This window comes from Solea senegalensis, linkage group LG15 (genome assembly GCF_019176455.1).
Source record: "Solea senegalensis isolate Sse05_10M linkage group LG15, IFAPA_SoseM_1, whole genome shotgun sequence".
Lineage (NCBI taxonomy): Eukaryota > Metazoa > Chordata > Actinopteri > Pleuronectiformes > Soleidae > Solea > Solea senegalensis.
Genome location: NC_058035.1, coordinates 12400714 through 12419135, shown reverse-complemented (window position 1 = coordinate 12419135; position 18422 = coordinate 12400714). Strand labels below are relative to the sequence as shown.

The window sequence follows — 18422 nt, the reverse complement described above, 5'->3', positions numbered from 1 at the left end:
TAATTATTGGTGAAGTTTCCTTCCAAATGTGTTGGAGAATCCATTATTGAATATGTTTGTCTATTGTGGGCTATTTTTAAATACATTTTTACAAAATGGCGGCCTGCGAAGGGATGACCCAGCTCCTGATATATTAGTAGGGTTCAGAATCACAGGCTACCTCACAATATGATACGTGGCCCACGATACCAATAATATCACAATACAACGATTGTGTGATGGCGATACATCACAATATCTGAAAACACAAACGTCTGTGAAAAGTTAAAAGCGCAGGATTTCTCTATTTAATCACAACATGGAGAACAAAGAGCATAAAGTATATGTATTGGACGTGGATGGGGCATCTCTTAATGTAGCTTCCTCTGACAACCTTTACAAACTGGACCTTTAAATGAAACATTATCTCTGAGAGGTTGCCATCAGCAAACCTGCATCCATGCAGCTCTTTAAATAAAGGAGAATCTGAAACCATGACGATGTTCTTGAGCAGTTATCCAAAAACTTTTAAATGCCCTCAAATTTCGCTTCCTCTTGTCCCATTAATGAAGCATCTCTGATGTTTCCTCGCACAAGATATATTTTTCGTGGCACTCATCAAAGTGAACAAATCCCACGTCGTACTTTGATGTGCTTAACGCAGTTTTGACTCGCGTCTCATTACAGAGATAATTAATAGTTTAATTAGCAGCAATTCTCAACATCTGACAGCTTCTCAGGCTCACTTTAATGAGAAACGATACAAAAAAGCTCACTTTTCTGAAATTCAATTTTCGCACCCGCGTCATATCTGTGTTTCCGCAGCTCAGGTGTTTTTGTGGCGTAATTGCCACCAAACTTTTAATGCTGATGTTTTGTTAATTTTCCCCTTGCACTGATTCAGCCTATATACCGCAAAGCCACGAAAACACCGCTCTTCACCAGGGGACAAAGTGCCCAAATATGTGCAATGCAAACAACTTAGGTGGATTAATTTTAACTCTCATTACCTTGAAGCAAAGCAATCATTTTCTATGATTGAAAATAATATAAGCACGCATTATGAATAAAAGCAATCATCATTTTTGTGCTTTTCCTGCACAATGTTTGCAATTAACACTGGAATCTAAATGAGCATTTCAGAAGTGCCCGAGAAGCTGTGGAGGCAAACGCTGCAGATCAAAAAAGATCAAAGTAACAGCGAGAGGAGCGACAATCTCACACGACTTTACAGATGCTGAAGAGAGCTAAACACGGTGTTGGCTTCAAGAAACAGCGTGTGCCTCTTGTTCGGGCAGAGAAACAATAGCATGGGCGAGGGCCAAGAAAGCTCCTCCCTACCCCCAACTGTTCACACAACTTCCAGTTTACGACTGCTCACAGCAGTTTACAGCAGCTAAATTTCATTTTCTACTCCCAAATCCTATCGCACATTATCCTGTACATTGCATTAAGGCCCTAATCTTCCCTTTCTCTTTCTTGGAAGAAGAAAGGAGCGCCTTCATGATTAACCCACTTTACAGCAATAAATAAACGCATCATCCAGTAATGTACACTAGATTTAATTTGGAGGGGAAAAAGGGGCCAGAGCGCTCAAATCGCTGAAATGTAATGAAAAATATTACAATGCAGACACCAATGGGCGCCTTAGGAATTAATTTGAAAGCTCCATAATTTTCTCTCTCTCTCTCTCTCTCTCTCTGGATTGTTTTTTTCCCTCAGCCAACTGTGCGACTTTTGCCCTTCCACACTCTGCTGGTGTGAAGGCTTGAAAACATACAAAGGGGGAAAAAAAGGAAACATGATCAATCCACCATTAAAAAAAACAACTATTTTATTAAAGGAACTCTCCGATGCCATGTTCGTCACATGTAGCCCATGTTGCTCTTGCTTTCCCATCGCTGTTTCGCCTCAAAGCTGCAACAGACAAAAGAAATAAATAACATAAGTGAATTAATTAATACATTTGAACTATCAAGTGATCAAAGACTAATAAAGGTTTCAGCATATTAACCACACATGAACCCAAATGACAGAGGTGATAAAAGACGTGAACACCAGGAGATAGAATCATCATACCCCCAGATTATTTCCTCCTTTCTCTTCTGCGCCGTCCTCAGAGCTTCCTCTTCCTGTTTGTGTTGCACAAAGTCACGGCAATCTGCCGCTTGAGCAATTTTCACAGCCAGCTATTCAGAGGCAGACAGAGGAGAGAGGCCCATTAGGGAAAAAGAAATCAGTCAGTGGCAAGCACGAGCTTTCCAACTGATGCGTCACAATGGCCTTACGTCACAGCTAAGACATTACTGGACAACACATGAATCCCCTCACAATATCATAACATGTCACATCATTTTGCTACAGAAATAAACTCATCTTTGTACAATGAGAGAAATATGCATTATATAGATAAAGAGTGAGCATTTAAAAATAAGGCAACAAGAAGTGGCCCAAATAGTAAAGAGTAGTAGTTTTATAATAATACTAGGGCTGCGACTAACGATTATTTGCATAATCCATTCATCTGTCGATTATTCTCTCGATTAATTGAGTCATCGTTTGGTTCATAAAATATAGAAAAATGTTTGTCAAACCTGGTAGTGATGAAGTTCTCAAATGTCTTGTTTTTGTCCACAAACCAGAAATTAAAAGTAAAATAAACCAGAATATATTTATGTTTAAGAAGCTGAAAAATCACACAAACTTTGTTTAATTATGGAAAAAACCCTTAATCGATTATACAAATAGATTAATAGTCGATTAATTGAGTAATTAGCAATACTTCAATAGATTTCCTTGACGACATTGAGTTAATTTATTTTAATTATACACCAGTGATACACTTTAAAATGGTAACAAACAGGAAATGTTTAAAATTAGGCAGAAAAACTGCCAAAAAGAAAGAAAACCACAGCCTTAAACGTGAATATTCACTGTTATTAACATCTGTGACTGAAAAGAATAACAAAGCAATTCATCAGTAAAATAATATGCAGATTAATGAGTCATGATGAGCATCATTACTTGCAACTCTACAGTAGATACTGATTTTGCTCCAGTGCCCTTTGTTTTCTTTAAAAAATACAACTGTTCACTGCCTTTATGATCGACAACTAACAAAACCACTGTATCTCCAGTGTAAAAGTGAAAATAACACCGCAGTGTGCAGCAGTGCTCGAAAATGTCAGTAGATGTGTTTTTTTATGCGAGGGTGTAATTCCTCAAAGCTGTAGAAATTACAGCAGCATTGTTTCATTAGTATCATTCTAATCTATTTTGCCTTTTGTTTATTGTGTTTCAGAGGGAATTGTATTTCTATGCTACTGGCTTATAGTCTCTCTTGCACATTGTCTCTATTTCATCGTGCCTTTTTTCTTGTTTAATGTGCAAATGAAATTAGCACAGAAACAATGTTCAGCATTTTGCTGTTTTTTTCTTTTCCCCTCCATCTCAAAAATGTTGTAATGGCATTTCTTCCACTCATCACCCGTGTATAAAAGTACTGCAGGCAGTCGCAGAAAAAAATCAGAAGTGAAGAGAATGACCGTGACTGCAAGAGGCAAACATTCAAATCCCAGGAAAGACATGTGTGTATTGTGAAGCAGAATAATCCCAATAACCCCAGTCACACAGAAGCACAGGAAACAAAGGGAAAAATCCTGCCTCCTCCGTCACTCCTGAGATAGGTTTATTATTCAAGCAAAGGCAAAGTTTGATAAACAACTTGGAACAATTTTACCAAACCTTTGGGTAATTCTCTGTAATATTCAGAGTACAATCAGGGTGGGGAGTCTTAAGGTAATGAGGAAATGTGCCACCACTGTGCCACTTAAAAAAAAAAGACCTGCTGGAAAAAAATGTTTCAATTATAATTAAGTGGGATAAACTTTATTAGAAAGACTGAAACTAAAATATCTCCTAATGCATGCTGGGATTAAGCAGGTCAGAGCGAGCAGGCAGGAAAAATTAAACTCTAAAGGCTTTTTATCACCATATTTCAGGAACCAAGGGTGTAAAATGTTCTAATTTGGGATACATTAAAAGCCATAAAGGTCTTTCAAAAAAGATTAATGGTACTTTGCTTGGATTTAAGATAAGGGCTCCGGCTGGCTGCAAAGTACTGGGCTCCACCAGGCCCTCGAGGCATTCATCTATACAGTCACTGGAAGATTTGTGAAAGCGTCTGAATAACCTGAAGCGTACATACGATGACAGTTCTCCAGTTCTTTGCCATTTCATAGGTTTTAAATCATGTTTTCTCCTGTTAAAGACAGTTATAACAGGCGATTGCTCTCTCTCTTTTTTCCTTTTTTACATTTGCAGTAGATTTGCGGGCAGATAAAAACCACACCAGGGTTTCTCTGCTCCTTGTTAGGTGGGTGTAGGTGCTAGATGCTTTGGAGTGGCTCCGATACAGCAATGAGATTATAAACCAGACGTTTATTCAATTGTTGATGGATCCAAGAGAAGCCTTTGCTCTATGTTTGTGCAAAAAAAAAAAAAAAATCATTGGCTTATTGGCTTAAATCAAATAATGCTGAATGGTTTCATTTAGAGATTTACAAACACAGACTTTTTATTTTTACCGTAGCCTTCACTATATATAAAACATTAAAAGGTCTGTAATTTTTACCCCCCCGTTTTTTTATCAGTTTAGGCTACAATCCCTGATGGTCTTTACTGGGGCTCAACATTAATGTCAACCAAGTTACCTAGGAGACAGAACAGATCAAAGAGACAACAAACCCTCCAATGTCTGATTAATCAAGCCTGCAAACAGCTTATTTCTTTTAGCCTGCATGCAAGTATGAAAATGAGATTCCGAGAGCAGTACATTGTGCAGATTTGTTCATTCTTATCTGAACAAAGCCAGCGGCAGCTTATTTCATGGATCACTGGCACTGTCAGCGCTGTGGCGCTGAGCAGGTGACGGCTCCTCTTTCTGTGGCGAGAACAAAATTAGCAAAAAGTCGGCACAAATTAGCCTCTCATATTTTCAGTAATATGACATTATTTTTCATTTACTTTTTTGATCCACTTTTCAGGTTTTTTTCAGCCCCCACCCTCCCCTTGTGTGCTTCACACTGCCAAATCCTAACACATCAGAGGCTGGGGAAAAATAAGAATGAAGCCACAAAGCAGGAATAAAGGCAGGAGACGGGGAAACCTCCTGCTCTCTTTGTTTATGCGGTTCCTAAAAGGCAATTCTTCCCACTCACATACGAACATATAATTAAGTGTCCATCACAGGCATATTTCTGTTCCTCTCGCTCTCTCTCTTGTGTGGCCTGTGCACAGTTCTGTTAAAAACTAGGTTTATTCAAAGGATTAATACTCTGACCTTTGGAAGATTTGAAGGCAAAAAACATGCATTGTGCACAATGTTGGCACTGCAGCAGCAGCAGCAGCAGCAGCAGCAGCAGCAGCAGCAGCAGCAGCAGCTTAAGGCCATGAGGAAGGTTAAGTCAATAGTACCGTTTTCTGTTCATTCATGTTTGGGTCGTCATGGAGATTCAAAAGGCGAGCCAAACATGGGGCCTCAATACAAAAAAACCCCACTGCTGCTGTGTAAGATGCACCAAGTCTATCTTTATGAAGAGTGAGTTTTACACCGTGAGTGTCTGTTTTCCTGCATTATTTTGGAGGCGTGTGATGAACAGTGGAGGCGTTGGGACGTTTTTCTGAGCAGCTCAAGGGTCACAAAAGGAGTGTGGCAATTAAACAGCAATTGGAAAAAAGACAATAGCTGAATAAAAAATGAGAAAAAACGAGTTTCCATGTGGATAAAAATGTTAAAGCTCCTATTAACAATGTGAAATAAATGATGGCTTCAAGGAAGAAATGGCCTTAAACCCATTCATAAATTTCCAATCCAGGAAGCCTCTTCCAATTAAAACGTGTGAGAGGTGGATTAACAAGGGCTATATGACTTTGCCTCACTAAATCACCTCCCCAAGCTGCTCTGCTGCATTTGACGTGTAAACGATTAATGACCAGCCTAATGCTCTTATCACACTACCTTAATGCCTAAATAATGTGGCCTTAGTCAACTTTGGAAAGCAGGGCTATATAAGAAAGGAATGAATATCAGATTAAGCAGCGTGTGTGTTATTTCAGCATAATTTCTGAGAACTGAGGCAGAGGGGGGAAGAAAAAAAAAGAAGAGGTTTGGCTACAAAGGAAGGGCCAAAGGATCAAGAGGTCAATCAGTACCACCCGTATCACTTTAAAAAGAAGGAATGTTTCAATTAGCTGGCCTATTCTTTAAATCTCTGAAGTAAGGTAACATGAAGAGTGTAAACCTTCTAGAATTTCATGTCAACACACATCGCTCAGTGTGACCGGTCGTGTCTCAAGAACCCAAAATGCAATATGCAAAAATGTCCAAACAACATTTTAATTATTCCAGTTAACATCACAGATCAACAAGAAAAAATAGAAAAGTAGAATCATAATCAAATTTAAAATGTTCATGCCAGTGACGCTGTGCAAAGTTTGCATGTTCTCAATTCTAAATTTGACCGTAGGTGTGAGTGTGAGAGTAAATGGTTGTTCGTCTCTCTATGTGTGTCCCTGTGATGGACTGGTGACCTGTCCAGGGTATGACTCCGCCTTTCACCCTATGTCAGTTGGGATTGGCTCCAGCCCCAGCTACCCTCATATGGAGGATAAACCAGTAGACAATGAATGAATGAATGAATAAATACCAGTAGAGGGACAGCTCAAATTTAATTTAAATTCAACTTAAAAGTAGAAGTAAATGTACCCAAATAAGCAACTGATTGTTTTCTTAATTCAAATTATTTATTAGGATAAACCCCTTGAAATGTATCATCTTGTTCTTCTACAGAACGTCAACACACAAGAAGAAATGCCTTATTGCAATTCTATGAAGCCTAAAGTGACATCTTATAACAGCTGAAACCATTGGCCTTTTGCAATAATTAAACACTATTCAAAATAATTGTTCACATGTTGTTCAATTGCTCAATAAAGACACACTTTAACCTGCACAGCATAGATTGGTGACCCTCATGTAGGGGATAAAGCAGTAAAAGATGGATGGTTAATAAAGCTCTCAAATAATTGTAGTGAAGTGTAACATTTCAGGAAAAACACTAGATAATAGTGGTATAAACTAAAATGAAAATAATTAAGTCCAAGTATCTGAAAGTCCATTATTACACTATTGATCATCTCAAAAGTATGATCAATAGCTGCTTGGGAGTTTGAGGTACAATGTATTATTAATTCTCATGGCACGGCTAAGTCGTGGTATTTTTCTCACACTGTTCCAACCAAAGTTTATCAGACTTTCATGGGGCATCCTCACAAGAGCTTGTTGTAATCTTTCCTACACTTTGACAAACACAATTACACGACGAGCTAAAAAAGAGAGTCACTCCGGGGAAACAGCACAGTAGAACAGCCATGTCACAATTTTCTCTTCTAGTAATCTGATGCTAGATACACATGACATGTCATCTAGAGGGAGTTGACAAAAAAAAGAGAGAAATCTCTGAAAGTTCACTTGCTTTGTGTGCTTTCCATTATCTCTCCTCTTCTGAGTAGGGTAGGCTAATTAGCCAGCTTTGAACTCGCACTTAGAATAATATGTCATCAACAGTTTTATAAGCTAATTAGAAAAAACAGTTTAATTAATGAGTGACTGGCAATAAAATGGCAATCATGAAAAAAGAAACTGATGGTGCTAAGCTTCCACTACCACCAATTAAGGCCTAATTACAAACAAATTATATATGTGTTTTGCTGTGGGCATGAATTAAAAAAAAAATGGCTTTAATTAAAAGAGAAAACATGCTAATTAATTAAACAGCACACACATCTACATTGAAAAGTATGCTTTGTCTATCGCATAATTAATGAAATACAATAATCCAAATGAGATTCCAAGGCATTTGATAAAAGCTTAGTACCCATTTCAAAATCCATTTTAAAATTAATGGGCGAAAAATTTAATGTGAGTCATGCAGAGATACAATAAAAGTTCATTCAGTGATAAATTGCTTATGTGGAGGGGAAACGAACAAAGAGGAGAGTTTCCCTAAACTCAGTCAAGTGGCTGGGGGGGGCGAGTCGTAGAGGAGAGAGTGAGACTCCTCTGATGTGGGGTGGGGAAAGTCAGAATCTGATAACGCCTACTTTTCACAAAAGCGCTGCTCATGAATTTTTTTTGATTACAAACAGGGCATGGGGGAAACTGCGCTGTGTTAAATAACATAAATATCATGAAACACTCTTAGTTCAGCTCTTTGTTTTAACTAAGCCACCATGTCTCCTCCGACAAAGTGCTGCAACACCTTTGTTTCACAGCATTTAAGCAAGGCTTTCCAAAGGGTAGATTTCAAGGACAGTGGGGCTTTTCCTTTCAGCCGCTGCTTCTATTGAAATATGAGCTGGGACATAATGAGCAGTATCATAACCATCCCGTATGTTCAAATGCTAAACCATGAATGGCACCAATTAATACATATTCATATGGTTAATTGTTGCATAATAAGTGATCTAACTATTAAATGGCCCCACAGTTTTATGAAAATATAGTGATTAGGTTAATCATGCCCATGAGGCTAAAAAGAAACATTTACCAACTAAAGGGCATCCATGAAAAACAGACTAGGGTGATATAATCATTTCTTTATTTCAAAGATTAAAACACATAAATAAATAGAAAATGAATAAACTCAATTGAGATTTTCTGGAAGGAAGTGGCAAAAATCATTTCAAAAGGTTCTTTGTTTCAGTATCAGTGCATATATCACAACACTTTACCTTGGAAACATCCCTGATGGATTGGGTAAAACCAATATTTATCTCTTAAGGGTCTTGCTGGCAGCAAGTAATCGAGTAAAGGCCATCACAAAATACAGCCCCACTATACATACTTGTGTTAATTATGTAAGTTACATGCCCTATAAAGCAAATCACTTATTCAATATGCCCCTGGAACGATATGGGTGAAAAACGATGGCAAAAATATCGAGTTTATTTAACTAATGAGAGAGACAGTTAATGTCTACTGTATGTATTGCGTGTGGTATTTTGTCTTGCAGACTCACAGATCACTCCTGGACCTCAAATATGTTTGCTCACTGTTTATAGAAGATATTTTAATGAGAAACTGAATATCATAAACTGAGTATGCAATGAACACATGTTATTCAAAAAAATTTGTCCAAAAAGTATTAGCTGGGTTAGAGGTTCTGATCTTTTAGAAATCGTTTAGACAATGATTTCAGTTTTTTTTAACCATATATGCAAATATTTATCTGCACTGCATTATGAGATGACAAAATCATATGATACATGGCAACTGCAAGTGTCCTGCTCTGAAAAGGTCAATGTAATCTGTTGGTGTAATTTTTAACATTTTGTCATCAAGTCAATCATCTGAATAAACTGGCCCTGTTGTCACCTTTTAGTGTTGACATTCTGTGAAACAGAACTCTAACTAAATGAAACAGGGACAGGGACAACTACTTTTCATGTTTCATATTCTTTAGCTCGTGGAAGTCATGAGGTGGACTCACTGTTGTAACAGACTATAGAGACTTTCTGTTTTGAAGTGGTAATGCTGCTCTAATAACGGGTGATGAGTGCTGTGAAGAAACTGTAAGCTCTAACATGCCATGACCGTCTTTTGTAGTGAAATATACCCACTTACTCTATATAAAGTACACCTCCTGCTCATTTCATAATACCTTAGTGGCTCTGTTTCATAAAGGGGAAAAAAGAGCATGGCAGTAATTATTTATTGTAAGGCTAATGTTGAATGGAATAGGAGAGGATGGATTAGTGTGACAAAGAAAAAACTGTGCAGTCGCGCCAGGGATCATTGAATGTTTTATAGTAACTTTTAATACCAATCTATTTTAATAAAGCTTTAAATTACATTTAAAATCTGATATTTATCTGATGCAGTCTCTTCATTTGGAAACGTAATATTTGATTAATTTATATTACTCATATGTAAAAGATTGTAGTACGTAGCAAATAATGGGACTGTACCACATTGAGTAAGGGATGTTCCACAGGGATCAACCTAAAGACCCTTACTTTTCTTTGTGTCTGTACATCAGATATAATTGAGAACTTGCCTGTTTGTTAATTCAAAATGTATTTTTGGTCAGTTCAGAATTCTGGAATTTAAGTAAACCATAAACTCTTGGCTAAAACCAGATTTATTAGTAACTGTAACACTTGTGAAGGACATACCTTGGTCACTGACTAAAACGCACTCTTCATAAAGATAGAGGTTTACGTTGACCCGCATTTTCTTCTGATTATCCTGAATAAGACAGCTGTCAAAGGGAATTGCCTATGGCACGATACACTCAAGTTACAATAGGTCTACTGAAAGATTGTGGAATATCATGCACTACATTTTTCAATAAAAGATATTACAGTACAAGGCCTTTAAAATAGTAAGACAATTAGGTGGCATTGTTAAAAGGTTTTCAATTTTACATACCGTATTAAAGCTTTAAAAAATTGATAAATAGCCAGATGGGATATGGAGTCATAGAGGAAGTTCCAAACATGGCATACAAATATGACATATGCTCTGTCACGACAATTGATGAGCTTTGTGCCCTTTAAACATTTTGTCTCTCACTCAACATTGTGTCAACTTGCACCAGTTTAAAACAGGCACTAATCTACACTGGAGGCTGGTGATCCAGTCCTCTTAATTGGATGGGTTGTAAGGCTTTATCCTCGAAACTACTAGGTCTTCTATGAGACAAGAAGCATTTGACATAATTTTTTGCGTCTTCTAAGACTTGTGAAACGAAATCTGAACATTCTTAGTAGAACAAACAGACATCTGTATGAAGAATAAACCCTGTCTGCACAGTTTAAAAAACACTAAGAATGTAGACATTAATAATATTTTGTTACCTAAAAGTGGTTTCTGAGACATCTTTGGAAGCAATGAAACCTCCAATCAAAAAAAGGAGGATGTCTTAATGAAATTATCTAAAACAAAGACTTAAAGCCTTGGGAATTATTAAGAAACTGTAATGAGAATTTAAAAAAAAGAAAAATAAACTTAACCCGCAATATCCAAGCAACATGTCTCAGAAGTTTGACAGATGAAAGAGCCAATTTGTGAGAAGCCTTCAACACAGCGTTTTACCTAATTGTTTTAATGTACAGATTAAAAAGAAGAAAGTAGAGCAAATGGAAATCATTAATTGATTTGAGGGAGCTCACAACAGCAGAAACAAACATTTTTGCTTCCCAAAAAGGAGGATTCCGACAGCAAGCACTCTATCTTCCTTCCATTTCCCTTGCTTTGAGGAGATAAGTGGTAAAACATTAGATTGAGGAATGGAAAATACATAGAAACACCGTCATCCTACATATAGCAGCATTTTCTTTACAAAACAATGCCTGGAGGGACACACGGGCCTCTTAAGTTCTTCACAGCTGTCGCAATGCTTTTGCATTTTTTAAGCAAAGAAAACCTGCTCCTATTCTTACGGTGAAAAGCCTGGTGCAATCATGTCACGGTGTTATGATCGTAAAGAAATTAAACATCTACACCATTCCGTGCCAAATGAGCCACTCAATTATAACCGTAAAGTTGATTCTGGCCACAGTGGAGATTATTGATCCTCTAAATGTCTGTCACTGTGCTCCGTCAAAAGTGAACACAGATGGTGGAATGTTAGAGATGGCATCATCAAATATGTATCATAAGACTTTTAAAATATATTGTCACAACTGCTTTATTCAGAAACTAATAGTGTACGCTTTTACTTTTACACCTAGGATTCAGGGATTTAACAATGGTCAATTCACTACCCGCGTGAAATGAAGTTATCACTGCTGAACAATGACTTGCGGCTGCCAGACCGCTGTCACATCCCATCACGGTTTTGGCAAGACTCAAGGCAGATGTCAGAGAGGGTAGAACCTGGGCTCAGGCTAAAACCAATCCACCAGCACTCTAAGAGGCTTTCTCAAAGCACAGCACAGGTGCCACTCACAGAAGCTTTCATTTAACTCCTCCGTATCTGACCACGCTGCTGGCAGGGGGGACTGTAATGATGCACAGTACCATCTATTACACATGGCGAAACGACGGCCACACATGTAATGACAATTCAATCAATATTACAACTGATTGTTTCCATTAGAACCATGATTTGCTGTGTGTAAAATCTAAGTGAAATGATTTTTATTTGGCAGAAATTGAACATAAAATAATTACAATTATTATTAAAAAAAAATTACAAGCATACTATCACCTGATTGTATGAATATTTGTTTTTCATTAGCCCAGAATGAGCCTTTCATATTTCTATCAGGAGATGGGTCAGCTCTATGGAGGCCGCAATTCTGGAACAGCAGGTTTTTACAATAGTCCACAATGGACAAAAAACAACATCTTTTCAGTTTTGATGTTAACTATGCTAACTGAAGGCTGCATAGGTTCTTCAACACACTTGAAAGGGACGGGTAAGGTGAGGAACACTCAGCTGCAACATGACAATACACCAATAACCAGTAAATGTTTTACACATTGGACCTTTAAAGCAGACAAGACTCTTCTGAAAAAATGTCTGATGAAAACATAAAATATGATTTAAAACAGACAAATGACAGATGAATGTTGGCCAAAACTCAAGAAACATCCATTGACATCACTGGTATTTCTCAAAAAAGGCACAAAGCTGTATACTATATTTATATATACTACACCAGTTTAAATAAGCTAACTAATGGCTATAGTTCTATAGCCAGCTTTAGTGTAAAGACATGAGAAACATATTAAAGACGACATTCATGTTTCCATGAACACCTAAAATATTGAAAATGACAGTTCTGCTGAAAGAAAAATCATTTCTAAACCTTATTTGTGCAACTCTCCTGCAATCCACGGACAACACTGAAATCCAAGGCCACACAGTAAGTTACATGTTTGTGCTGCCACTATTAATAAATAAAAAACCTTATGGGATGCTGTAAGCAACACTCATCATGAAACAAAGAAGTTAAACTTTGATGCTCAAAGAAGAGCAATTCTCCCAGTAGAGAAGTAACACTGCTGCTGTGCGTCTTTTTAACCACAATTATATGTGTGTGTGGGGGCTACATTTTATGCTAAATTAGTTTCAAACCACTGCCAAGGCGGTTAGTTACAAAACTTCAGGCACTGCATTTAGGGACATGTACACTTCAAAGGTATGAAACTCTTACCTGCAGAATGATTTAACAGTTGGCTTGAAAGCAATGTACCCTTCATTAAAAAGCAGAGCCAAAAGTCCTTTAGACACTGCAGCACTTCAAAACTAAGGGGAGGGCTTTCCATTAACTCAATGGAAAAAGGCTGCAGGACTGAATAGTGGCTGTCTGCGTGTGTTTTTGTTCCTCTATGTCTTTGCTGCGGAAATGGCTATGGATCCATTAGTCTGATTTGTCACAGCGGGAGCACCCCAAAGATCTCTTATCAGCACAACGTACCTCTCGAGTGGCGAGTCTGTCGCTCATCTCCTCTGCTTTTGCAATGTCCCCTTCAGCTATGGCCCTCTCTATGCTCTTTTCTAGGCCGGACTGCAGAAGAGGGGGAAAAAAAAAATCAGACTTCTTCGTATTTTTGAAATAGGGGTAGAGAGAGAGAGAGAGAGAGAGAGAGAAATCAAAGAGTAACTTCAAAAGTCCCCAGGGTCTTATTTTTAATATGATTGCCATTACTACAAATATGTAGATTTCCCTTCACAAATGAAAACCTTTTTGATTGGATATTAGTGGGGAAATCTCAGAAATGCTACAGGAGATTACCAAACATAAATGTGACTCTTTAATTACACATTTCCATTACAGGCCAAAGCAGAGGGGGGAGCGGAAAAGCCCCCGGTTACTGATGGTGAGGCAGTTCTGAGCCTATCTGGGGAAGCAAAGCACCAGATTTCTTCAGCCCCCAAAACTTCATCATGCTAAAAAATGTACTGGTAAGAGCCTGCAATTATTAAAGGGTCTTCTCTGATGTATTGTACCTTAACTCAACAGTAAATGTTCAAGGACAAAACAACCAGACGTAAAAACTCTAAATAAAGAATCTGCTGAACATTATTTATTACTATGCTTTGACTTTGTATGATGATATGTATTTTGAGGTCACGAAACTCTGTGAGCAGATCAATTAACTGCATCTCATTGCTATTACAGCCTTTTTTAGAAATTGCTATGTAAAATAAATAAGAAACAGTCACATTAATTACAAGGATCTGCATTTGAGGGATCATTATGTTGATGTGATATAATGGCTGCAGTCGTAGAGGCAGTGTCATGTAGCCTAAAACTCCTTTCATATTTTCATATTTTTCCTCGCAGAGAAAGACCTACATCTCACTTTAATCTCAACCCTACAAGAGAGTGAAATCACCCTAATCTTATCACAAAATGTAGCCAAAACATAATCCTTTTTATTCTTCTTAGTGTCAGACTGAGCGACCATAAGGATTTTTCTAATCCACATGTCATGTCACATAAAACAATGAGAGCATACAGTGGCACAGTAACACAAAGGACGTGAAGCTGTTACTAACAGCTATGACAGATACAGTATTAAACCTTTGCAGATAAGTTGGAAGGCAGGAGTCTTTGTTACCTTCAGAGGGGGTTTGGAACATGCAGGGGGATCAAATCGATCATTTACACCAAAATACTGCTTAAGCTCATCCCAGTGCTTCTCCTGTTCCCCCTGACACACTCTGCTGACAGAGAGAATGTGTGTTAATGTTCAGTTCATGTAGACCATCATCGAGATAAAGCACACTACTGTACGTTCACTAAAGTTCAACACTGTGCCCATCCTGTGGCTAGATTCTATTTCTAGCTCAAAGACATTAGATGTGTTCCAATATGTTCTACCTTACACTTCATGGTGAAATTTTGTGAAACTGCTTACTGTTTACTACTTACCACATTTCTACCTCAATACAACACATCTGTGATGTTACACTGATTGGTCTGCAGAGGATGCTTGCATATAGATGATTTAACAAATCATTTATATGGAGTTATTTTGCATTTTAACTCTAATTCACATATATTCTGCATTGTAAAACAATTATTTACCATATCCTTAATCAGGCAGCCATTATATTGCGTTAACAGACTGGTATACTGCTGTAATCTATTGAGGTTTGATAGTGCAGATAGAAATCTAGACTGACTGGAAGAATCTGACCCATTTGAAGCATGCAATGTGTGAGTGTTTTGTGTTTACAGGCTTTTGCCTTACAGTATACGTGCTGATTTACAGACAGCTATTAAACTTTCCACTGTGGCCAATGTAACATGTTGATACCTGGTCTTTGTAGGCTCCCCACTCTCTGTTCCACCTGAAAGACAGATACAGTAAGAGAGATATTTAACGGTTTATATAATAGTTTCACATTTACATCAGATAAAGAGTCTTCAAGTACCTACGTTGGCTCAAAGTTCTCTTAGTTTGACATTTACACTGAATATTGACACTGACAATGTGAAAATACTGAGCATACTAACAAGAGGTCTCAAATGTCACTGACACCTTTTTTGTGTTGTCTTCTTTTTCTTTTTCTGGGAACCTTCAATGTCTTCAATTCATCATTCTTCCTCCGCAGATCCTGGAATTTCTTTAAAACACACAGGTATAATGTATTTCTCTAGTACTGTAAGGGGATTAATAAAAACTAACTTTAACTTTATCTCTAAAGCTCCAATGTGACAAGATCAAGACTTAATAAAATCTTATGGTGAGACTGCTGCAGACTATCAAACAAAGAGTCCAGCGCTCACTCCTCCCTTTCTCTCTTTAGGGAACTACGGTGCCCTTCTTTATATGTGCATGCTGCTTTAAAAACATGGCTACACAAGATGGCAGCCTTTGCAAATCATGATCCAAACCTAAGGTACATTTAAATGGCTAATTTGAAATGTTACATACACCAAATGATTTTAATTATAAAGCAATTACACACTTGTATAAACATATTTATTAGCAACATTAAAATAGAATTTGTTATTTTGCACACACCCCAATTAGTTACAGTGAACTTGACCTCTGCATTTAACCCATCCTTATTATACACCACTAGTGAACACATAAGCCAGGTGCAGGAGCAATGGGCTGCAATTATCTGCAACTGGGGAGCAATGTGGGATTGGGTGCCTTGCTTAAGGGCACCGCAGGCTGGGTTTGAACTTTGAACCAACCACCTTCTGGCTACGAGCCCAATTTCTTTCCTCTTGACCATTGGCTGCCCAAATGCTTTTTAATAGGACATACTGGGCATTAAATGACAACCAAGTGTTCATTGAAGTCTACAAAATGTAAACGCAAAAACATCACAACATATGATATAATACACACATACAGGGGCTGTACTGTAGTGCAGTAGGGCTTCAAAAACATTGTGTTCGCTCAGGTTGGGCATTGAACATAAATGTTAACAGTCAATAATGTGTCAGTCCTCCCCTTAGCTTACAACACCATCATTTCACAGCTCACTGCACAACATACTTGCCACATTTCCTGGGAAATACCGGGCATGCTGCATGTCGGTGAATCACTGTGTGCATCACTGGCAGCGTGGGTCGATAGTGGATCCATCAGTGATGTGCTGTTTGTCCGTGCAGAGCTCTCACACATCTCCTCCTCTGACTTCTTCTCTTCAACACCAACCTCTTGCTCATCTTCCTCGTCACCTGAACTGAGGTCCTTTTCGGTCAGACCTTTAGGCAGAAGTCCGCTGTACATTCCGAATCAGCGGTATGTGGTCACTTTAAACGTTGGAATTTAACATTTATTTTACGCAATCAAAGAAACGTCTCGTAATCGGTATATTTCTTGGCAACAGTAAGAGCGGACCTTCATTTCCGGGTAAACAAAGTGACGTCAGCTACAAGAGTGCATCGATTGGCTTAGAGCTCGGCAAGCGAATCATCTTTGTCCAATGAGAATTGTGCTAACAAATTAAGCACATTGGCAAGACAAAGGCTTTTATTGGATGGTTGTGGTAAGAGGGACGGAATGTCCACGTTGGATTTTCGTTGCTAACGAAGCTAACAAACTGTACGGCTACATTGCAAATGTTGACTAAGAATTACTGTGAGGGAGAAATATAAAGACTTTCAGCATTCTTTGCTGGTCTTTGCAGTGAGGTAAAGTCAAGAGCAAGCTGTTGTGGAGCATTTCTAATTGAGGTGAGCCGGGCAACTGACAGTCCCATGAATTACCAGGAATCATTCAAATGTGAACCTATATTTCTGGTGAGATAAGCTCCCTTCTATGACCAATGGCTCGCAATTTGCTCAAAGTGCTGTGGGCATTACATTATTATCAGAATGATTAGCATGCAAATCTTGTATAGCCCCTGGCACTGGCACAGGAACATCTACCCTTTTACACTCATTCAAAAACAGGCATTCATTCATTCATTTGCATCTTATTGCGAAGCCAACAATCTAACTACATTACAGCCCTGTATTTTGTTTGCCGTATGAATGTGGACTGAGACCTGTAACACCAGAGTATACATTAAGAGGTCAGTGCAAGTTCAGACAGGCTGGACAATGTATATGAAAAGGACAGTGTTACAGGTAAAACAGTTGTAAAAGGCTGGAAATGATGTGCAGTTATACTTATAATACTATACATGCAGTTCTATACTTTATGTATGTACGTATATGTATTGTTCTTCGTTCTATACCACTTCCAAACATTTAATACATCTACAGTTTAATTATGTTCTTATCCTTGCATTGGAATATACAATTATTTATGTACATGTGTATATATATATATATATATATATATATGTTCCTGATGTCACATGGTAATATAATACTCTTTTTGATAGTTTGTCCTTTCTTTGTTTCAAAATAGCTGTCCACATCTACAGTTCAATAAAATGCAATCAAATATAATCAAATGATATGTTTAAATATAATTTAAACAGATAATCCTGAAACCAGTGATTATACCTATTATTGTGTAATTAATTTAGCAAGTTAGTCAGTCTTGGTTTTGAGCGTCTTACATTAGTTGCTTTATTTCTTATGCTTTCATTGTAAATGAGTAAAAACTGGTTTATTTTAAACCAAATCTATATGTTTTTGACTGTGTGGACATAAGCAATATATTTAAAGGTTATGTGTGTATAAATGAGTGACATCTAACTGAGAATGCTGCGGAATCTAACAAACCTTTGCATTCTAGAGTGGATTTCATCCTTCCTTTGTGGAGTCAGCTTCTGCTTTAATACGAGGAATGGAGGTTTTTCCATTCAGACAGCTGCAGAAACAAGAAAGTGCAAGATACTTGACTAAACAATTTTTATTGAAAAGTGAGTACACAATTCTACAAACATACATGTAGATAGTATATTCAATATCGGCTAGTAAAACCTCTCAATTAAAGCAATATG

At 37.7% G+C, this 18422-nt stretch overlaps 1 protein-coding gene across 2 annotated transcripts; it reads right to left on the bottom strand.

Annotated features, from left to right (window-relative positions):
- Nucleotides 1-1795: 1795 nt before the first annotated feature.
- On the bottom strand, nucleotides 1796-16899 carry fam204a (family with sequence similarity 204 member A). 2 transcript variants are annotated; one of them, XM_044046401.1, is made up of 7 exons: nucleotides 16517-16899; nucleotides 15545-15629; nucleotides 15320-15353; nucleotides 14618-14723; nucleotides 13471-13560; nucleotides 2059-2168; nucleotides 1796-1896 (listed from the first exon to the last, which is right to left on the bottom strand). In XM_044046401.1, the coding sequence occupies exons 1-7, from the start codon at nucleotides 16751-16753 to the stop codon at nucleotides 1845-1847; spliced, it is 714 nt and encodes a 237-aa protein (XP_043902336.1). In that variant the 5' UTR covers nucleotides 16754-16899; the 3' UTR covers nucleotides 1796-1844. The 2 variants fall into 2 exon arrangements, with proteins under 2 accessions (XP_043902336.1, XP_043902337.1); XM_044046402.1 differs by having other exon boundaries at nucleotides 14618-14720.
- Nucleotides 16900-18422: the final 1523 nt, after the last annotated feature.